Source organism: Stomoxys calcitrans, chromosome 1, assembly GCF_963082655.1.
Source record: "Stomoxys calcitrans chromosome 1, idStoCalc2.1, whole genome shotgun sequence".
Lineage (NCBI taxonomy): Eukaryota > Metazoa > Arthropoda > Insecta > Diptera > Muscidae > Stomoxys > Stomoxys calcitrans.
The window spans coordinates 168,009,003-168,032,113 of NC_081552.1; the positions used below are offsets into that span (position 1 = coordinate 168,009,003).

The 23,111-nt window shown below is 39.3% G+C and overlaps 3 protein-coding genes across 3 annotated transcripts; 2 read left to right on the forward strand and 1 right to left on the reverse strand.

Annotated features, from left to right (window-relative positions):
* Window positions 1-1,548: 1,548 nt before the first annotated feature.
* On the forward strand, window positions 1,549-2,668 carry LOC106085452 (biogenesis of lysosome-related organelles complex 1 subunit 2). Its single transcript, XM_013249706.2, has 2 exons — window positions 1,549-2,021; window positions 2,076-2,668. Exons 1-2 carry the CDS (start codon window positions 1,641-1,643, stop codon window positions 2,211-2,213), a joined length of 519 nt encoding a protein of 172 aa, XP_013105160.1. The 5' UTR covers window positions 1,549-1,640; the 3' UTR covers window positions 2,214-2,668.
* Window positions 2,219-2,756, reverse strand: LOC106085453 (immediate early response 3-interacting protein 1). Its single transcript, XM_013249707.2, has 3 exons — window positions 2,546-2,756; window positions 2,395-2,493; window positions 2,219-2,319 (listed from the first exon to the last, which is right to left on the reverse strand). Exons 1-3 carry the CDS (start codon window positions 2,631-2,633, stop codon window positions 2,264-2,266), a joined length of 243 nt encoding a protein of 80 aa, XP_013105161.1. The 5' UTR covers window positions 2,634-2,756; the 3' UTR covers window positions 2,219-2,263.
* A 7,551-nt stretch (window positions 2,757-10,307) lies between these two features.
* On the forward strand, window positions 10,308-11,492 carry LOC106085454 (nurim homolog). Its single transcript, XM_013249708.2, has 3 exons — window positions 10,308-10,794; window positions 10,891-11,061; window positions 11,127-11,492. Exons 1-3 carry the CDS (start codon window positions 10,468-10,470, stop codon window positions 11,385-11,387), a joined length of 759 nt encoding a protein of 252 aa, XP_013105162.2. The 5' UTR covers window positions 10,308-10,467; the 3' UTR covers window positions 11,388-11,492.
* The last annotated feature ends 11,619 nt before the right edge of the window (window positions 11,493-23,111 follow it).

Below are 23,111 nucleotides of genomic sequence, written 5' to 3' on the forward strand. Positions count from 1 at the left end.
TCCCAATGCTGGCAAAGAGGTGTTGCAGAGCGGCACGCCGTTCGGACTCGGCTATTAAAAGAAGGCCCCTTATCATTGAGCTTAAACTTGAATCGGACTGCACTCATTGATATGAGAGAAGTTTGCCCCTGTTCCTTAGTGGAATTTTCATGGGCAAAATTTGCAATTTGCAATAGTCTGGTTTTTACTATGTCGATTTTTGACCCAAAATAGTCCACCTTTTTTAAGATGTAGTATTAATTGTTCTGTGACAGTCCTATATAAATATGTTAATAGGAAAAGATCTATGAAAAAATCGAAATATCAATTAAATTTCATTTCTATTACCTAACATTCCCAAAGTTTGCCTTTAGTCAACAATTTTTTAGTTAAATTTTGCCTTCGGAGAAATTTTTATAAAAATTTCGTCTCTAGAGAAGTTTTGATTGATATATTGTTTTTAAAGAAAACTGAATTGAAATATTGGTTCTGAATATTAATATTGATATATTATTTATGGTGTTGTTGTAAATAATAATAAATCAATTCGGGCAACCCGCATTACTTGGCCTTTCAAAGGTCTTCTACACAAAAACAATTGCGAAATCTAAATGAAAAAATCGGATTTAGGTTTGACGATTTTATGTTTTTTTTTCAAGAAAAATGTGATGATTTGGACAAGTTTTTTTTCTTCCTATATCTTGACGATTTTTTACGAAAAAAAACATGGCAGCACTGGCTCCAATTATTGAAACGCCACCCTCCGAAAAACAGGGGGTGAACTCTTCGCAAAATCCCCATTGTTGTTGTTGTAGCAATGTGTTGTAATTTCCATAATCTCCAAATTCGGTGTCATTTCACTTGGGTGGACAAGGGCCATAATGGGGTCCCCTTAGCCCGAAAAAATGCGAAATTTATAACGCCGCACTGATTTTGCTCACAGAAATCAGTACTTCTACCGCAATGCCTTTGCAGCCGATTGTACGTACCGGATTGACCCGAAGTCCTATATCGGCAAGGGCTGCCGCCTCAGTGTACAACTGTGAGCACCACGCAGACTGGAGCATTGGGGTCCAATCCGTTTGGTGTTCATTGCTGTCACGAGAAGCTTAGCTGCGAGCTACCGGGTGCGTCCACAGGTTGCGGAAAGTGGAGCATTCCAAAGGCAGTCGCGGACAATCAGCGGTATCGAGCGGAGAGTCTCAGTAAGAGGCCGGGCGGCACCGGCTCTCGCACAAATACTAAGTCTATAATGCACGATATGACAAGGCGAGCTATTGGCGCCTTTAAATAACCAATGGCTACTCTTTGGACCGGAACAAGCTTACTCACCTACAGGAGCTTAACGAGGATCGCCACCTTCACATAAAAATGTGACTACAACAATCTGTTACAACAACAACAACAGTACTTCTACGGAATGTATGCGCATTTTCACTATTTTACAGTGAGTTTTTACTGTTGTTTGGGCAAAAAGTCGGGCTCAGTACTAGGCTTAAATTCGAAATCAAACCCCGGATTATTGGCAACACTGTTCACCTTTGTCGTTCAGTTTTCGTTCAAATTTATTGTGAATGGACATGAATTAAAAAAATAAACAAAAACTCTAGTCTAGTCCTGAAGTGTACATCATACAACGTAAAAAAGAAAATCAACAGAATATGTCCAATAAAGGTGAATCTTCCTCAACAAACTCTCCTGCGGCTTCTTCTGTCAATCGAGAGCATTCACAAGCATCAGAACAGCAACAAACCGCTCATAACCCCCAACTAGATTCACCCATACGGGGGCCAACGTTATCAACGAGTACAAGTAGTTTTGAGGCCCTTGACCCCCATGATCCAAATTTAAGTAAATTAGCTACGAAAATGTTTCGTAAAACTGAGGAGTATATAACAAATGAACTTCAAACACCTATAGAAGACTACCAGCTGTTGGAAAATATGAATCGGGCCACCATAGGAAAATATTCTGATATGCGACAAATTGCCCAGAACCTCTCTGTGTCAACAGCAGAGTTAAGCGTGAAATTTCAGGCCTTGGTAAACCTCAATAGTTTTATAAAAGCAATCTATGTTAGCTAGTTTTTATTACAGATACCTTTGATGCAACAAATTGATGAGATATCGGACACGGTAGACAAACTGGAAGCTGCTGCTTATAAGTTGGATGCATATTCAATAGCTTTAGAAAATCGAGTAAAATCAGTATTACAAAGGAAAACACACATTTGAAAATATATATTTAAAAAATGATATTTATTTGATTGCTACATTTTGGTCTGTTAGCCCAATAGAAGCTTAAATAAAACAGCTACAATATTAAGAAAAATCAGGGGAACTGAAAAACAATAAGAAAAAACATTTATTGTAGTAATGATAGCCTAAATAGGCATGTAAAGACAAATACACATACTTTTGGCCACCGTACGTATGGATCTTACTAGGTTTAAAATCTGAGCTTTAGCTGTTGGTTGTCCGAACTCGGTGTTTTGTTGCTGACCACCCCAACCTACTGTAAATTAGTTCAGTTAGTTAAAGTTTACTTAGTTAAATTCAAGACTCACTTTTAGCAAGGAATCTTTCTTCATGCAAAACACACACCGCATTCAAGCACAACAAAGATGCTTCTATCAAAGTCCATAAGGTAAACATTTTTGCTGTTTTAGCTAAAACACAGGAACTTGAAATGCCGTACTTAATTTTTGGAATAGTGATGACGTTTGGTTTCGTTAAAAAACATTAGTTAAACAAATATTTTCACTCACAATTGCTATCGTTCTGAGAGCACAATAAAGAACACAACTGTAGCCGCCGACGCTTGTCACTTAAAGTTCTAGGCAAATTTATACAAGGTAAAGTCCAAGGCGTATTTAATAAGGTGGCCGCATCAGCACAACTGATGGAACTTTATATGTCAATTCATTTTTGAATTCGCCGAATGAAAATAAACTTCAATATAATTATTTTGTTGTTGTTGTTATTGTATTGTAGCACGCTGAGGCGACAGCCCTTGCCGATGAAGAAATCCAACCGGCTCCCATGGGATTGGTTGTTGCTTTTTGTATTGGGTTGCCCAAAAAGTAATTGCGGATTTTTTAAAAGAAAGTAAATGCATTTTTAATAAAACTTAGAATGAACTTTAATCAAATATACTTTTTTTACACTTTTTTTCTAAAGCAAGCTAAAAGTAACAGCTGATAACTGACAGAAGAAAGAATGCAATTACAAAGTCACAAGCTATGAAAAAATTTGTCAACGCCGACTATATGAAAAATCCGCAATTACTTTTTGGGCAACCCAATAAATTGATTTCTGTGCTTGATGCAGTTATGGTTCTTAAACTTAAGTTATGTAATGGTACGCGTCTAACAACATCAATTGCTATCAGCTCCATTCAGGGAATGGTTCATTGTGTTGCCCCCGAAAATAATTCAAAAAGCGCTGAAGAACACTGACAAAATTTACGGTAGTACAATTCCAGACATTAGACTGAAGAAGATAAGGAGCCAACATGAATGATAATAATCGGGGCAGGATGCACTTATAAGATGCTGTCATGCGAGCAGCTATGTACAATTTTTTTATTTTTGTTTTGATTTTGCAGTAAATCTAAATGTCGAAGGCTTGATAACACAGCTGTGTTTTTTTTCTTTAATCTTAATAAGATGTTTTATTTGATACCACACATAAGTAAAAAACAGTGTTAGATAAGGTGTAAGTTTCATGGGGGTAGATTTTAGTTGTTGTGCTAATGACGCTACCTCTTACTACTACTACTATGTAAACAAACCATTTGACATAAAGCCTAGTCTGACTTCATTCACAGCGAAAATGCCTATTAAATTATTGCCATCTCCGATGGACTCTTCTTTATCAGAACACAAACAAAACTCAAACACCAACACAACCCCATGGCAGCCGGTTGTACGCACCGGATTGACCCGATGGAATCTTCATCGGCAAGGGCTGCCGCCTCAGTGTACGTGTTCGTCTTTTTTCGTCATGGGAGAGGCACATCCCGGAGTGCCTTCTCCGTACGCTTCTGGTCCGTGCCGGGATTGAAAAGAACCCCAGACCCTGGTTCTGTTCGGTTTGCCAGATCCGCCTTCATCATCGGTCAGTGTCGGTGAGGTGTAACCGGTGCTTGGAGTGGGTACATTTCCGTTCTTGCTCTGGACTAACTTCGCTACGGGAGTATAGTCATACTGGCTATGTCGCTAGGTGCTGTGCGAACATAGCCAGCAGTGGGTCACAAGCGTCGCCGTCGTCGCCTTCGGCGTCCTCGTCGTCGGACTATGTGACCCCCCCGACCTCTCCCGTACGGCAATTTATGCAACGACAGCACCCTAGCCCTACTATTGCCAGGCCAGTGCCGGGAAGTGTATCGTTCTTGCAGTTAAACTGCAACGGACTGCGTGGCAAGATTGATGAGATTGTAGATTTTATAAGTCGGAAGAGCATATCGGTCGCAGCGATCCAGGAGACAAAGCTGACTAACACCTGCAGCTTGCACAGTTGTCACGGCTACAATGTGCTACGTAAGGATCGCTCAAGGAATGGAGGTGGGGGATTGGCCTTCATTATACACCATTCTGTGCAGTATAGACCTATCTCGCCTGCGCTTGACGCTAGTGACCCATACATGGAATGTATGGGGGTAGCAGTCAGGTCAGGTACTGGCGAGATAGAGATATACAACGTGTATATACCGCCGGTGGGTAGCTGTGTCCCGATTAATGGCCAGGCCTACAACCCCGACATGAGTGGATTGCTATCTGGCCATAGTCGTCTGGTTCTGGGGGATTTTAATGCACATCACTCGTCATGGCATTCTCCCCTAGGTAACGACCAGCGTGGCATAGCTTTGGCAAAGCAGATAGATAGCTCCACGTTTTGCGCGGTGAATGAGGATGCTCCCACTAGGATTACAAGGAGGTGCAGCAGCTCGCCAGACATCTCAATTGCATCCCCTGATCTCCTGAGTGACGTATCCTGGCAAGCCGTCATCTCTTTGGGGTCAGACCACCTCCCCATAATCCTCACCATCGACCGACTACCCGACTTCATAACCTCTGAGCGCCGGACGTTCATCAATTACAAGAAGGCCAATTGGACTGGCTTCAGAGAGTATACCAATCGCCGCTTCAATGAACTGCCACCCCCCTCTGATGTGCTTGTGGCCGAGAGGAAATTCCGAGACATCATCAACGCAGCAGCCGCTCGCTTTATACCAGCCGGTCGAATACCGCAAGTGCGACCCAATTTCCCGGCGCAAGCAGTGGTACTCGCAGACGAGCGTAATGGGATTCGTGCTATGGACCCCGCTAACCCCAGAATCAGCGAGCTGAATCTGGAAATAAACAGGGTAGTCAACGAACATAAGCGGAATTTGTGGCTGGAACACTTGGAGCAATGTAACTTAGGCACCGGTGCAGGCAAACCGTGGGCCACTGTTAAGTCTCTCTCGAACCCCGGTAGACGGGACGACAGGACCTCAGTCACTTTTGGCGAGATAACCGTGACTGATCCGAAGAGATGCGCCAGGTTGTTCAACCGTCAATTTATTGTGCAATCCGAGAGAGACAGGGCAAGGAGGAGAGCCATTCGCCGTATTCGTGGTCTCCGAGCCGATGAACAGCCATCACAATTTACCGTGGGCGAAGTTACGAATGTCATCCGTGGCGCCAAATCATCCAAGGCGTTGGGCCCCGACGGAATCTCTACATTGATGCTGAATAATCTGGATTCACCTGGAGTTGAGTACCTTACTACTGCCCTCAACCTGTCTTTGAACACTCTTATAATTCCCGATGTCTGGAAAATGGGCAGAGTGATCCCGCTACTGAAGCCTGGTAAAGACCCGAGTTTGGGGGAGTCGTACAGACCGATCTCCCTTCTCTCACCAGTGGCTAAGACGCTTGAGGCATTACTCCTCCCGAGCCTCGTAGGAGAATTTCCATTCGCCGAGCATCAACACGGATTTCGGAGACTGCACAGCACAACAACAGCTTTGCATGCCATCACCACACACATTTGCCGTGGCTTCAATCAACCCAGGCCATGTGATAGGACGGTCCTCGTGGCACTGGACCTGTCGAAGGCATTCGACAAGGTCAGCCATGCCAAATTATTTGAGGACATCGCCAACACGTCCCTCCAGCAAGGGCTGAAACGTAGGGCCGCGAATTATCTGTGTGGCCGCCAGTCATTTGTGGAATTTAGGGATAAGAAGTCAAAACACCGTAGAGTGAAACAGGGAGTTCCCCAAGGTGGGGTGATATCTCCGGCTCTGTTTAACCTCTACTTATCCTCCATCCCACCTCCTCCAGACGGCATAGAGATCGTATCATATGCGGACGATTGTAAGATCATGGCATCAGGCCCCCCACCCATTGATGACATCTGCGATAGGTTGAACGTTTACCTCAACGAGCTTGCCTCATATTTCGCTGCAAGAAATCTGAAGATATCCGCCACCAAATCTTCAGTCACACTGTTCACTACAAATACGCGTGAGGTGAATACTGAGCTGACTGTTATGGTCGATGGAGAAATGATTCCGACCATCAAGTGTCCCAAAATACTTGGCGTCACATTTGACAGCTCTTACACTTTCTCCCCACATGCCACAGCAATCTGCAATAAAGTCAAAAGTAGAAACAAGGTCCTCAAGTCACTCGCTGGCAGCACTTGGGGTGCAGACAAAGAAACCTTGCTGACCACGTACAAAGCAATTGGCCGGTCTGTGGTAAGTTATGCAGCGCCAGTGTGGTCTCATCAACTTTGTGACACGCAGTGGAATAGTATTCAGATCTGTTAGAATGCCGCCCTCCGAACTGCGACGGGCTGTCTCCTCAGTTCTCATGTGGACCACCTCCATCAGGAGACAAAGATCCTACCAGTGCGAAGACATAACTACATGCTGTCTAAGCAATACCTTTTGGGCTGTTATCGCAGAAATCATCCAAATCATCATCTTGTGGATAGATACCCACCGCCCAGAAGCCTTAAGGTAGATCTACACGATCTAGAGCGTGAGGTCCAGCGTTACAAGAGAGAACCTCTAGATCAAGCGGGTCTGAACAACATTCATGCAGACACGGTAGCAGACGCGTTAATTGGCTACCGGGTGAATGTAGTCCTTGGAGAACGGCCGCCACCAATTGCACCCGAAGAAATCGACCTCCCCCGGCAAACCAGAGTGGTTCTTGCTCAATTACGTTCCGGCAGATGCAGCCGCCTCAATTCCCACAGAGCTAGGATTAATGTCGACGTGCAAGATGTATGTCACGATTGTAACCAGGGACCGCACGATACACGTCACCTGTTTAACTGCCCGGCCAGACCCACTCGACTCAGACCCAGATCCCTGTGGCCGCACCCCATCTTAGTCGCGGAGTTCCTGGGTCTTGACACTCAACAGAATCAAGCAGACGAAAGATAGTACACAATAAACTGCTACAACAACAACAACCAACACAACAAAGATAACAGTATTGAAGCAGAGTTTATTCGGCGCATTTCGTGAGCATTTAATTACATTTGCAATTACCATTTTGCGAAATTTATCCTGATGCAGCGACATGTCGCTACTAATTTTGCTCATAGAAATCAGTACCACTTATAAGGAATGTGTTCGCGTTATCTTCGTCATCATTTTTTATAGTGTGTTTTGAGAGTTGTTCGTGTGAAAAGTCTGAAATTGCAATAGCTGTGTTTTATTTTCGTACTATATAGTGCAGTGCAATGAAATTTGTATGAAAATTACACCTATCCAGGACAACGAAGAATCGGAAATAACGTTATATTACATTCGTATAAAATTCTGACAGAATTTTTTGATCCCTCGTATTGTGAAAATTTTAATAAAAGAGCTTTAAAACTAGGTTGGGCCATGTGTGAGTGTGCGTAATATTTCCAAGCCCAAGGGCTCGTGTTCTTGAATACAACTTTGAAATTGGAAAATTCCATCAGCTGGGCTAATGACTTTACCTTGTACAAATTTGCCTAGATCCAAACAAAGTATTTGACGTTCTAGTGGGATTTGGGTACAACCATGACATAATTACCAGGTAGTGCACCGTAAACAGCTGAGTACAATTTTTAATCGCGAAGTACACTATCTGTCAATGAGTTTTGGTTCTGTGTGTGTATTATAGTTAAGAACGATACATAAACAAACAACGGAAAATGGCGCGAACTAGTAATATACTCCAAATCAGATTTGTACTAATCATTGATTTTGACAGATAGTGCGTTCAACATTTTGTTGTTGGGCAACTGCCACAACCTGTAAATGAATATATCTTGGGCACAACCATGACATAATTACCAGGTAGTGTTCCGTAAGCAGCTGAGTAAAATTTTTCTCGCGGCTGAGTAAAATTTTTCTCTGTCGACGAGTTTTGGTTGTGTGTGTGCGTATTATAGTTAAGAAACATAATACACAAACACCGAAAAATGGCGCGAACTTGTTGCATACACAAAATTAGAGTTGCACTAATCACTGATTTTGAGAGATAGTGCACTCAATATTTTGTTGTTGGGCAACCGCCACTACCTGTAACTGAATATATCTTGGGTACAACCAAGGTATATTTATAAGGTGGTCGCATCAACGAATTGATACAACAAAGCATCTTTTTTTGGGAACTTGATATGTCAAAATTCGTAAACAGGGCGAAGAAAATTAAATTCGCCGTGACATTTAAATTTTTCGGCAAATTTGCTTCGACCAATCAGAACAAGGAGAAAGTTTATTAATTTTTGAGTGTCAAACAGAAAAAAAAACAAATTTAAAAATGTTCAAAATTCCTATTAGCTCCAGAAAAAACCATCAAGATGGCATGTTTAAATAGTGTTCACTAGGTTGTTATAGTCCAGCTCAAACTCAATGGGGCTGGGAATTATTCCAACATCATAGACGTTTGTCGCTATTATAACCAGGGACCACACATCACATGTGTCAAATGCATGACCCTCTGGTGGACATGAGGATTCCTCCTGAATTGAGTTCATAAGATGTTGATGAGCAGAATAATAAGCGTACCACTAGTAAAGAGCTCCAGTATGAATATTGTGACTAGAGCTCAAGGACGGTTTTTGTAACCCTCTTGGGGCTCTTGGGTAATTGTGGGATTTTTAGGTCATTCGAAAAAGAGGGGGCTAAAATTTTTTAGCTACGAAGATGACGTTTTCACCTTGGTGTGTGGCCGTTCAGAGAACATATAGTATGGTTCCAATATTGGTCAATCCCTAAAAGATAAAGTTGGTGTTATTCAACAACATTAAGTAATTTGGTGTGTTCAGGGGACCTCTCCTAGATGGGGTGGAGCTCACTACTGTTGGGCTTCTAACAAACAATTGCAATGTCAAGACTTCAAAATCGAGGTGGTTGACGGTTGTATACCTATTATTATTATTATTATGGCTAAATAAACTCCTTTTTTCCTGTCTACATTATTTCCACGCACATAGCCCTTTCGCCATTTTGACTGCAATAGGGGCTTGTAATGGGATTGGAGGGAATTTCTTCAGCCCGCCTGGCCCCCATTATTGTCATTCATGTTGGCTCCTTATCTTCTGCATTCTAATATCTGACATTGTACCGCCGTAAATTTTGTCTTTTTTCTACAGAACTTTTTAAATCAATTTCGGGGGCGACGCAGGATTCACTGAATAAGGTTAAGCCCAGGATTCACTAATAGAAGGTTAGGTCACATGCAAAAACACAAAGTGGATAGGCCCCATAAACATCATTAAGGATGTCAAATCTGACGATTGAAAATGTCATCATATAGGAGAAAACGTAAACAAAGAATGAATGTAAAAAGAGAACAAGTTGACATCCACAATGCCAAGTACTGCCAAATATTAAAAAAAAAGTATATCGGCTGATCGCTTGGCTTAACCTTATTCAGTGAATTCTGGGACCTTTTTACATTCATTCTTTGTTTACGTTTTCTCCTATATGATGACATTTTCAATCGTCAGATTTGACATCCTTAATGATGTTTATGGGGCCTATCCACTTTGTGTTTTTGCATGTGACCTAACCTTCTATTAGTGAATCCTGGGGGCGACGCAATAAACCTAAGTTTCCTGAATGAAGCTAATAGCAATTGATTGATGAAGCTGATAGCGTACCTAGATAATGGAATGCATCTAACAACCTCAAACCTAAGTTTAAGAACCAAGACAGCAGCAAAAACAAAAATCAATTTATAAACATTTATTTCGAAGTTTAAATTTGAATGCAAAAATGATTTGACATATCAAATTCCATCAGCTGTGCTGATGCGGCCACCTTAATAAATACGTCTTGGGTACAACTCTGAAATTGGAAAATTCCTTCAGCTGGGCTAGTGTATCAATTTGGCTTGAAGACCAATTATTGGAGTTTTAAAAATCGACGCAGGAACAGACCAACATAAACAGAACATCAACAACATTTTATGATACAGAGTCAGCGTTATTTAAGCGGAATATGGCTTCTGTTAAACAATACCTCGTTTTGCTACTCTCCTTGGCGTCTTTTGTCTATACCATTTATGTGGTAACACAACTAATACAGTTCCTCTCTGCGCCTAGAAAAACCTCGAAAATATACACCTGGGTTTTCCATTTGCTGGACAACACAAGCCGCTTGGAAACCGCATATGGCCCTATAGTTTTCAACACCCTTTATTTGATGCTTTTCATATTTCAACATAGTTTTATGAAGTCAGCAGTAATTAAAAAAGTGGTACAGTCTTTGGGATTGTCTACAGCAGAACGAGCTATTTATAGTCTGACATCATCTGCCTGCTTGCATGTAAGTTAGTACGCAAATCAACAAAATCGATGAAAACACACACAAACATTAATATTTAATACTAGCATAAAATTTTTTTAATTTCATTTATTTCAGTATTTGATCAGAAATTGGGTCACAGCCTCGTCGATAATCTTGTGGCAAGTTGATGTTGAAGCCAATAAATGGATGTGGTGGCTATTTACTTTACTACATGCATTTGCTTGGATGGTGATTTGTGGAGGTAGCATTATTATGGACCTACCGGAGCTTATGGGCATTAAACAAGTAGGTCTACATATAAATGGATTAAGATCTATGACGTTTTTATTTGTACTTACCTTTGTTTTTAGCCTTATTATGACATGAAATCCTATGCTCAACCATTGGCCTATAAATCATTCGAATTAAGACACCTATATACACATGTTAGACATCCCTCCTTTGTGGGTTTGTCTGTCATATTATGGGCCAGTAATCTTATGACTTTAGATCGACTATTGCTTGCTGTTATGCTGACATCTTACATGTACTTTGCTTGGTCGACCGATCATAACGATATGATATATCAAAAATGTCAATTACAGCGAAAAAGTGATGAACTGAAATCATAGAGAAATCTTCTGAATAAAATCATCTAATATTTCATAACAATACTTTAAGGTTTATTAGCATTAACATATATTTGTAAGACCAGTAATAAAAACTACATTACTTAATTTCTTTACGCTATCCTTAACAAAGTGGGAGGGTCGAGCGAGTTTTACCAAGGGTTGGAAAATCACAAGAAACGAAGGATTTTTTATTAATTACAGCAAAGAAAAAATTGCCAGATAAAAGATTGATTTGATCGCAGGCAACACCTCCCATTGCAGACGTTTCATAGCGGGCAGGGCTAATCATCAGTACAATAGTGTTGATCTCTAAGCTCCAGTCCGGCTAATCATCAGCTTATCATCTGGCTAATTATCAGTACAATAGTTGTTGTTGTAACAGTTTATTGTGTTCTATCTTTCGTCTGCTAGATTCTATTGAGTGTCAAGACCTGAGTCTGTCCTGGATCTGAGTCGAGTGGGTCAGGCCTGGCAGTTAAACAGGTGATGTGTATCGTGCAGTCCCTGGTTACAATCGGGACATACTTCGATTTCTTATCCCTAAATTCCACAAATGACTGGCGACCACACAGATAATTCGCGACCCAGCGTCCAGTGCCACGAGGATCGTCCTATCACATGGCCTGGGCTGATTGAAGCCACGGCAAATGTGGCATGCAAGGCTGTTGTTGTGCTGTGCAGTCTTAGAAATCCATGTTGATGCTCGTCGAATGGAAATTCTCCTGCGAGGCTCGGAAGGAGTAATGCCTCAAGCGTCTTTGCCACTGGTGAGAGAAGGGAGATCGGTCTGTACGACTTCCCCAAACTCGGGTCCTTTCCAGGCTTCAGCAGCGGGATCACTCTGCGCATTTTCCAGACAGCGGGAACTATAAGAGTGTTCAAAGACAGGTTGAGGGCAGTAGTAAGGTACTCAACTCCAGTTGAATCCAGATTATTCAACATCAATGTAGAAATTCCGTCGGGGCCCAACGCCTTAGATGATTTGGCGTCTAGGATGACATTTAACTAACTTCGCCCACGGTAAATTGTGATGGCTGTTCATCGGCTCGGAGACCACGAATACGGCGAATAGTTCTCCTCCTTGTCCTGTCACTCTCGGGATGCACTATAAATTGACGTTTGAACAACCTGGCGCATCTCTTCGGATCAGTCACGGTTATTTCGCCAGAAGTGACTGAGGTCCTGTCATCCCGTCTACCGGTGTTCGAGAGTGACTTAACAGTAGAACACAGCTTGCCCGATGGAAAGATCAAGTGGTGGGAGACACCTCGAAACTTGGTGTCATAGATTACAGAAGGGGAGGCCACCGTAGCGTAGCATGCCCGCCTATGACGCTGAACGCCTGGGTTCGTATACTGGCGAGACCATCAGAAAAAATTTTCAGCGGTGGCTTTCCTCTCAACACCGCTTTCCTCTAATGCTGGCAACATTTGTGAGGTAATATGCCATGTAAAAATTCTCTCCAAAGAGGTGTCGCACTGCTGCACGCCGTTCGGACTCGGCTATAAAAAGGAGGCCCCTAATCATTGAGCTTAAATTTAAATCGGACTGCACTCATTAATAGGTGAGAAGTTTGCCCCTGTTCTTTAGTGGAATGTTCATGGGCAACGTTTGCATTTGATTATAGAAGGAGCGCAGAAGATTGAGGCGCTTGGAAGGCTAATCTGAGTTCGGCTAATGGGACAAACTTTGGTCCCTCGGCTCAACAGAAGAAAGACGGATTAGGATAAATTTCGGCACAAATTCTGCACCCCTATCCCTTCTAGACTAGAAAAAAAGTGGAAACTACGGAGGATATAGACATAGTGGTCAAGCGGATCACGAAGGCACTGAATGACTCGCTTGTGTCAGCATGCCCTAGTGCCAAGCCAAGGGGCAAACAGCGACCGCCATTGTGGACCCCAGAGCCGGTTGGTCTAAGGGAGGACTGCAGAAAACTCTTCAACAGAGCAAAAGCCACAAGAGCACCACACGATTGGGATATATGTAAGGCTGTGCTAAGAAAATATAAGGGCAAGCTTAGAAACGCTCAAAACAAATCCTGGGTATAATTCTGCAGCTCCGTGGTGGATACATCTGAGGCCTCTAGGCTAAGGAAGATTCTGTCCCCGAGACCTATTACAGTGGGGTATATCCGGAAGTCAGAGAATGTATGGACAATGTGTAGTGAGGAAACACAAGAACTACTCGTTGATACACATTTCCCGGGAAATTCTCCAACGAACAACGTGGCGCCAGAAGTGGTTGTCACTGATATGCATTCGTCGGAGGCCATTAGGGAAGTTGTGTCTGAGCCGACCCGCCTGTCGCGGCAGCCGCCTGTCGCGGCAGCAGTATGGATATAGCAAAGGCAAATCCGCTAAAACAGACCTTCACTACCTAGTCGGCTGCATAGAGGGTTCTCTCGCTGTCAAGGAATATATCATGATAGCATTTCTTGACATTGAAGGTGCTTTCAATAATGTAAAACCGACGTCAATCATGAAGGAGTTGGAGTTTCTAGGCATCAACTTTACCGTAAGAAAGATTTTTAACAAGTTACTTACTAAACGATGCGTTACGACAGGCTTGGGACATGTGGATTTAAAAAGATGGGTCAGCAGAGGAACTCCTCAAGGAGGTGTACTGTCTCCTCTACTTTGGAGTATAGCTATTAACAATATATTATTGTCTTTGGAAGAAAAATGTGTAAAAGTGGTCGAGTATGCTGATGACGTGGCAATTGCGGTTAGGGGAAAGTTTCCCAGCACTATAAGAGTGCAACAGCAAAGTGGGCTACCGAAAGTGGTCTGGGTATAAATCCGTGCAATACAGAAGTAGTTCTTTTCAGCAGAAGATACAAGTTGCTCACAGTGGAAACTGTCTCCTTGGGTGGAGAGAATGTTCCATTTACAGAAAGCGCAAACTACCTGGGTGTTTTGCTGGACAGGAAATCGAACTTCAAATCCAACATTTAGGAAAGGGCAAGAAAGGCAACTCTTGCCCTATATACCTGCAAGAGAGCCATTGGCAAAAGTTGAGGATTTAGACCGCGTGTCATGCATTGCATATATACTATATGGTGTTGTGGTCTGGTGGACGGCGCTTCAAAAACCCACCTAGTGCTCAATACTTAACCGGATCCAAAGGATGGCTTGTTTGTGCATCACAGCCGCACTGAGGACGACACCATCTGATGCACAGAATTAAATGCTACATCTTATGCCTCTGGACATTGTGGCTACCCAAATTACAGCGACCATTGCCGTGAGGTTAAGGGAGCTTTATCATTGGTCATGTGGCAACTGTTATTCTTAATACAACACTGTTATCCTTGATACAATATCCGATATTCCAGGCAGTGTGGATTACACCCTACCTGAGCCGCTCTTTGATAAAAATTACTGTACCGCTATTCCTGATAGAACCTATTGGAACTTCGATATCCCTGGTAACAGAATTACATACACTTCTATACGGATGGTTGCAAACTAAATGACCAGGTGGGCTTTTTGGTGTACTCTAAAGATCAAGAACTGGTCATATCGAAGAGGTTACCCGACCAGTGCAGTGTGTATCAAGCAGAGATCCTTGCAATTAAGGAAGTGGTGGAATGGCTAGGATATAATGTCATTACGACGATTGGCATAAATATCTTCTCAAACAGCCAGGCAGGCATTAAAACCCTGGAGAACGTATTTCTGAACATAAAAACCGCCCTCGACTGTCGCAGATCTCTCAACGAGATGGCTGAACAGTTCAAAATTCACCTGTTCTGCGTGCCGGGCCATAGAGATATCCAGGGAATTCTAAATCAGACGAGCTTGCGAGACTAGGAACTACCTTACACACTCCAGGGACACTGGACTCTGTGGGTATGCCTCTAGCGACATGTAAGCTAAGTTTTCAGGATCAGGCCCGAAGGTCAACGAATGATAGATGGTCACAAAGAGGGGGCTGTGAGCATTCCAAAACTATGTGGCCTCATATAGACTTGAAGAGGTCTTCCGCTATGCTGTCGTTGGCTAGAACAGGCGTCTCAGTCATTGTGTTCGTCATGACTATCTGTCTAATCGGAAAACATGCGGACAGACTGAAGGTTGCCTGCAACGACTTTTGCAGAAGCTGTGAGGACATCGAGGAAGAAGAGACTATAGAACGTCTTCAGCGTGTGTGTCCCGCGCTAGCAGTTTGGAGTTCCACTTAAGTTTCCCACTTCTTTGAGAGCCTGTCCGATTTAGCGGATGTGAATATTCGCAGATTATTCGGCTTTTTAAAGCGATCTGGATGGTTCAACTGTAGGAACTAGAAGGCATCTTCCTTATTCTGTTCCTGTGGTATCACTATGGACGAAAACGTCTAAGAGAGTCTGATGGCAGACTGCCACTTAAACCTAACCTAACCTATTCTCACGAGACGACTATCATTTATTCTAAATTTTATAATCCTAGCTCTTTCCGTTTGTTGGCCCTGGGCGAACATTTACAAATAAAATGTAAAAGGTAGTCTTTCGATATATAAATTGTATTTTTTATTTATTTCAAAATGTAATAATTCATTTTTTTGTTTTATGAGTTTTGTTTTGCTTCTTTTTTTTAAGTGTTCATTTTATTATTGTATATAATTTTAATTCTGTTTATTTTTGTGGGTTTTTACTTTCATAATTTATATAAACTGTATGGATGCATTTCAACTTTTTTTGTTTTGTTGTTCTCATGAATGGTTGTTTGTTGTTATTTTGCATGTTTCATGTATAGTGAGTGGCTTTCTTGGTTGGTAGATTGTGTGACTTAATTATTAAAATTAATATATTTTTTAACTTTCAATTGCATATATACTTTTTTTTATAAATTTAAAATTAGTCGTTTGTAAAGATCGCGTTGGGGGGCGATTGTAATGAAAACAAAAATAAAGTTAATAAACAAAAATGTGATATTTTAACTCGTTTTGTTTTGTTTGTAGTAGTTATCACTTAAGTTTTTTTTTTACAAATGGCGTTTTATTTTTAAGGGTTAATAGACAAAAATACAATGGTTTGAAAAGGGAAGAAGGATAACACATATGATGCACATTAATAATTAAACATATATGGGACAGCATGTTTGCAAGGGGGAAGGGGGGGGGGGGGATATATAAAATAGAATACCATAATAATTATCATAATAAAAACGATATGAAAGGGGTGGGGATGGGGGGCGAGAGAGAACAAACTCTACAAAATCTCCATCTTCTCTCAACTCAAAATTAATTTGAAATTTCCAAGTTTCAAAGTTTGTTAACTTTTTGTTTCGTTTGGTTTTTTCTTTTGAGTTTGTAGAGCTGTGTGGTGGCAGCCAACTTTTTTTATGGTTAATACAATAATAATAATAATTGTGATAATATAATAGTAATAATATAAAAATAACTTAGTGTTTTTTATCTAAACTTTTACAATATAAACTTTTAAACAAAATGTTTTAGTTTTATACGTTTTTCTTCAATATTAATTACTAAAAAAAAAGAATTAAATGCTTCTTACTTTGTTATAATAAAGTTGATAGAATAGCCAATCGATTCTGTATTCTTGCATTGGAAAACATCTAAAATTTCCAACTAAAATTTAACTTTTTAATCGTTGCTACAAAACAGGAGATGTTTGGAAAAAAAGATTGCAATTAAAATGATCGTGTGTTTGTATAATTGTTTTTTTTTTTTTTTTTGTTTTCAAATCATATCAGAAAAAACTAAACCATAAAATGCACACAACATAGTTTCCTAGGCAGTAAGTGAAGATAAAAAATAAAATACTTTGTATATCAGTGATTTGTTTGTTATACTTTTAATTGTTTTTTTTTCTCATTTCTAAAATTAAGCAGTGAGCGCGAAATTTTCATGTTTTATATATATATATAATATTCTAGATTTAAATGAAAAAGTGAGTTTTTTAAGCATTTATGTTACATGTTGTTTGTTTTTAGTTTTGTGAAAAAATTGTTAGATTTGCGTATTAATTTTTGTTTTATTTGCTTGCTAGGATGTTTGATTTGCTTGTTAAAATTTATCTATGTTGTTGCAGACGATCGGGAACTGGTAGTCACACAGACAGGACAATGGTTTCCAAAATAAACAGAACCGTGGAAGGGAGTTAAAAATCTGTGCAATCAGTTGTCAATAATTTTAAGTTTATTCTCTAAACCGAACACCATCGAGGGAAATTGTCTTGGCATGTATTTTAATTTTTACAGCCCTATGCTGAATATCAATTCCCTGGGAGTTTTTTTCCCTATTCCCTTATTCTGAATAACAATTTCCTGGGCGTTTTCCCCCTACCTCTTTTCCCTTCCCTTTCCCTTATTCTAAACAAACTTCGAAAATGGGAAATGTCTCTCAGGGAAAAAAAGTAGGTATTCTGAATCGAAATAAAAGGGAGAATGAGACGATAAAATTTGGGAAAAATTCCACTAAACAAATGGAAGGGAGTTAGTATAAAAAATTATGAATTTTATTGTTTTTATAAAAAAATGTTACCACTTTTTATAAAAAAAAATGTTACCACTTCTTATTATTTACGAACAATGTATTATGTACGGAAATTATTTTTCACTTCACTTTTTCATTTCACTTTCATCAAAAGCAAGGACAAATTTTGTTAAGTTCAACCAGCTTAAATGTCATGTTACCACCACAGAAGGTTTGCATAAGTTTTTCAGATTTATTGACTTGGTATATGAATATACATTTGTATGTTGTTGTTGTAGCAGTGTGTTGTAAACCGAGGCGGTAGCCCTTGCCGATGAACATACATCCGGCTGCCACGGGATATACATAGGTATCAAAATATGTGATTCATATTTTAATACCCTTAGTAGACCCATATGTATGAAGAGATGTTGCAAAGTGATACTAAAAAGAGGTCCCTTATTATTGAGCTTAAAGTAGAATCAGGCAGCACTCATTGATATGCAAGAAGTCTTCTGCCTGTTTATTACATTACACTTCGGACCATCAGTTACTAAAGAATAATTGGTGCCACATTTGGCAACGTTCACACCACAGTGATATAAATAAATCCATAGTCCAACAGCCGTCCCAACCAACAAGAAAAGCGGTCGCTGCCCGGAATGTCGATTAGATTATTCAAGTTCTAGATGCATAAATGTAGGTCTTTATATAAAGCAGCGTATCAGGCAGACCACTGCCCAAGAACGATCCGGTAGATTCAGCTACCTAAGCTCGTTATGGCAAGGGAATACGCCAACGTCCACCAGACCACTTTGGAAGCATCTCATTTAATCCAACGATTGTTGGATGAGGACGGAAAGTTGTTATCACAACACAGAAATTTCGTGACTGTAGGCCATAATTGTGCCCTATCAAAATACAAAAAGTAAAACAAGCATTACAAAGGCAACACTAAACTTGTTTTTAACAACCTTTTTAAATACTTTTTGGTTATTCTTCCATTTTATGTTCTTTTTCCAAAAAATAGTAGTAAAATATGTATCCAAAATAAAACAGCTGTTTTCGAAAATTCGAAATTTCCTCTCCCAAATTTTTCTTCTCCCCATTCAATCAGAATAGGAGGATTTTTTTCGAGGGAGAAATTAATTCCCTGGCAATTTTCAGAATTGGGCTGTATTATTTTTTTCGATCTCATTCCACTATGCGATGTACTAATAGATCTATATGCTCATTTCGGGCGGTTTTGGAGATTGGGTGGCCCTCCTGATTCTTGGCCTCAAAATTCTGTATCAAATTCGTTCTCTTCTCTCAAATGCATATTGTAGCGAGACCCTTTTGAGGCTTTGCTCTGTTGACGTAGCACTTTTATCACCATTTGGAATTTCTCACCTCCTAATAATGACCCTGAAATTGTTCCACAGTGGAATCAATCGCTTTTTAGACTTCTTTTAGTGTTAATAAAAGTGCCAAGAAAGTTTCCGATGAGCAGAATCTTTACATCCTCCAACATGCATTAAATCAGTGGTGACCAAAATTAAAATTTTTCTTTACACTAGATTCCATATTTGGAGGAGGGCACCGTAACGCAAAGGTTAGCATGCCCGCCTATGACGCTGCTAAACGCCTGAGTTCAAATTCATAAACAAGTTTTTCAGCGGTGATTATCCCCTTCTAATGATGGCGACATTTGTAAGGTACTATGCCATGTGAAAACTTCTCCCCAAAGAGGTGTCACACTGCGGCAGGCCGCACAGTGGGGAATTTGACCTCAAAAGTGTCGTTTAAATCAACGGACTGACCGATCTTCATGAAATTCAGAAAACTTGACTTGAAGAAAAAGTAAAAATATTAAGTTTGAAGCAAATCTGTTCAGACCAATTTACCAATATATCTGCTATATATATATTGTTTATATTATTTATTGATTTATGATTTTTTTTTTAAATTCAGCACAGGAAGGAAGGAAGATGAAAGAAAGATTTTTGGCGAATATCAGAAAAATCTGTTCAGATTTGGAAATATATCCGAAATATATTACTTCTTTGTGCTATAACAATTACAAACAACAACCGATTGCGATGAACTTTGTCTCAGATATTGCCGATATCTTGGAGAAGATATACGGTGAATTTCGAGAAAATCGGTTCAGATTTGCATATAGTTCCGATATAACTTTTTTTGTACATCCCTTTAAAATGATAAAACATCAATAATTAACGACCGATTGGGCCGGAATTTACTGAAAACGTTGTCGACGCATAAGAAAAAATGTATGGGGAGTTTTAAAAAGATCGGTTCAAATTTTCCTATTGTTCAGATATATATATATATATATATATATATATATATATATATATATATATATATATATACATATAGTTTTTGAAGATTTTCCTTGCTAATGCTGTTGTCCCACATTTAACAACTGATTGGTCCGAAATATACCACAGATGTTGGTAAATGAGGAAAATATGTGATAAGTTTTAAGTAAATCGAATCAGTTATAGATATAATGCTAATATATATATATATATATACTAAACTATTTGGCAGAAATCAAACAACGAATTTATGCCCTTACATAGAGCTTAGCATTACATTACATACATTTTATAGATGACATCAGTATGTAACTTTAATTTTTTCATTGATTTTATGTAAATCGGAGCTGACATAACCTACACTTTAAAGACCCTAGGATAACAAAGAGATTTTCGAAAAAATGTCAATCAAAATGTCTAGTATTTTATAGGGAAGTGTGTTTAAAGATAACGCTGGATATGGATTTATTGTACATATATAACAATAATAATTAAGACAATGGGACTGCATAAAATCTCAGATCGCTTATACAGCTTTAGGTTAGGTTGAAAAGAGGGTGCGGATGTTAATCCGCCCCATACCACTATGGACATACACCTAAGCCAGTTTGTTGTGCGCTCTAAATACTAAATAAAAAAGTAACCTCGAAAAAGAAATCCCAAGTTCCGTTATCTGTTAGCCGCAAAAGCCGGGCAATGACATAGGAAATTGTCCAGCTTTCGCGGCTTTAATAATCTTTAATTGAAATATCTGCCCAAGAGGTTGGGCAAAAATTGCCATACAGAGAATACAAACAGCATAATACACCAAATATGTGCTGTTTTGATATCGACTTACCAAATGGGTCAAAACGGGCAAAACTTTTTTGAACATATATATAGTCGAGGATCCCCTGAATTAGAAAAACCAAGATTCGAAATTTAATACGTTTGAATAGTCAACTATATCTCCATGATTTCCTAAAAAAACATACAAATTTTGAAAGTCATCAGAAGTTTATTATTTTACGACATGTCAATTTTTGATTTCTGCTGTAGCAAAATTTGTAAAATTAGTTCAAAGCCATAAACAAATAGGTTTAAGGTTTCAAGTTCAAATGACTTATAGTTTTTCCGACAAAATTCGTACAAAAATTATACGAAATCATATTCATGGGCCTACCACAACTAAGTTATATGACCTAAGACCATATTTTTTCGGAATATGAAAGAGAATTTTATACCCTTTCGAATGGTGCATAATAATGAAATATTTTGTTACAGCTAGAAAATTTTAATTTTGAATTAAACGACAACTTTGAGATCAAATTCCCCCACAGTGCGCAGTTCGGACTCGGCTATTAAAAGGAGTCCCCTTAACATTGCGTTTAAAACCAGAATCGGACAGCACTCATTGATATGTGAGAAGTTTGCGCCTTTTCCTTAATGGAATGTTCATGGGCAAATTTGCATTTGCTGATTCCATACTCAATGTACACATACGCTTATGCCCCTTGTTTTAGTCGTTGTTCAGACAGCAACGAATTAACATGCGCATGGGTGTACGCATATTTTTTGTGTTTTCATTTAGGAAACAATGTTTTTTTTTTATTAAACTCAACATTAGGAAGGAAAGACTGATAATTTTGTTTAATAATATTCGGATGTGTTCTGAAACTCACTTTAGCTAGTGAAACCAAAAATTTTCACTTTGAGTTGTTCCGTGGCCCTTTTTCCCCTGAAAACATTTTTTGGCAGGGAATACAAACAGAATTGCTTTAACTAACGATGGAAAAACATATGTAAAAACAAATAAGCAATTAATTAACAATTGTTAGTATGTTACTTATTAGTTTCAGCTATATTTTGTACGACAACATCATTTTTATGTCAAATTAAATCATATTTAACAAAACAGCACAAATTTTGTAAACATTTGGATGTTGATTTTTGTTTCGTATCTAGGGTGGGTTTTAAATTGCTGGAAATTTTTTGAAAATTATGTTTTCTTTTGAAATCATCAATCTTTTTGTCGGATAAATGTTTTTTTTTTTTTAGGAAAGGAGTGTAGACAAATAAGGGAGAGTACAGTCTTATTTTCATTTTGGCCACCACTGCATTACATTCAGCAAGTTATGTGGACCATTTTTCCAATTATTGAAACTTGATATAGTGGTTGGAAATCAAAACAAATGTCCAGCTGCAAAAATTTCGGTCAAATTGAATTGAATTGTGCTCAATATGGTCTCAAAATGTCAAATTAGAAAATCGGTTTATATGGTTTACATGCTATACCTGTTTATAGACATATTTGAACTATACTTTGCATGAAAGGTGGAAGTCTTAACAAGAACATCATATGAAAAAGTCATCACTCACGATTCAAATCGAAGGTCGATTGTGGATGGCAACCCAACTTCAGTTGCGTTACCAGCGGTCAAATTTGTTACAGAAATTTGAATTTTTGTATTGAATTACGTACGTTTTTACAAATTTCTTAGTAGCTGAACTTTTAAAAATACTGTTATTTTATGAAATTGACAAAAATTTCCAACTTTATGCTAATTTTTACTTCGTGATTTTGTCTCCTTCCAACGCAATTGTATTCGAGTTCCATAATCCATAATCGACCCAAAAGTTTTGTGGGAACTATATGTGAACATAACTCGATTTGCTTAAATTTCAATTTCATCTGACTCAATTCAGTAAGAAAAAACTGAAAGTTTCGGTACTTAACTTGTATTTTACAGACGGACGGATATCGCCTGATCAGCTTAGGAGGTCGAAATGACCAAGATTAAACTTATTCTATAGGGTCTTAAGTCAGCAATTCGAGATGTTACGTTACATATCGCCACCCCAATTGATGCGGTGCTATGCTCAGCATCAGCATCTAAATATTCGTACATTTATTTACATGTTACGTGTACCACCACTTTTAACATCGGCTCTGCCCATGACGAACAGTTTGAGCAGATACTTTCGAAACGATGATTAGAGTTCA

What these genes read in the sequence shown, in the direction of transcription:
- LOC106085452 (XM_013249706.2), top strand. Translation starts at nt 1,641, where the DNA reads ATGTCCAATAAAGGTGAATCTTCCTCAACAAACTCTCCTGCGGCTTCT. An exon ending in GCGTGAAATTTCAGGCCTTG is followed by an intron (nt 2,022 to 2,075) that starts GTAAACCTCAAT and finishes TTTTTATTACAG; the next exon opens with ATACCTTTGATGCAACAAAT.
- LOC106085453 (XM_013249707.2), bottom strand. Translation starts at nt 2,633, where the DNA reads ATGTTTACCTTATGGACTTTGATAGAAGCATCTTTGTTGTGCTTGAAT. An exon ending in AGAAAGATTCCTTGCTAAAA is followed by an intron (nt 2,494 to 2,545) that starts GTGAGTCTTGAA and finishes ACTAATTTACAG; the next exon opens with TAGGTTGGGGTGGTCAGCAA. An exon ending in CATACGTACGGTGGCCAAAA is followed by an intron (nt 2,320 to 2,394) that starts GTATGTGTATTT and finishes ATTGTTTTTCAG; the next exon opens with TTCCCCTGATTTTTCTTAAT.
- LOC106085454 (XM_013249708.2), top strand. Translation starts at nt 10,468, where the DNA reads ATGGCTTCTGTTAAACAATACCTCGTTTTGCTACTCTCCTTGGCGTCT. An exon ending in CATCATCTGCCTGCTTGCAT is followed by an intron (nt 10,795 to 10,890) that starts GTAAGTTAGTAC and finishes CATTTATTTCAG; the next exon opens with TATTTGATCAGAAATTGGGT. An exon ending in AGCTTATGGGCATTAAACAA is followed by an intron (nt 11,062 to 11,126) that starts GTAGGTCTACAT and finishes CTTTGTTTTTAG; the next exon opens with CCTTATTATGACATGAAATC.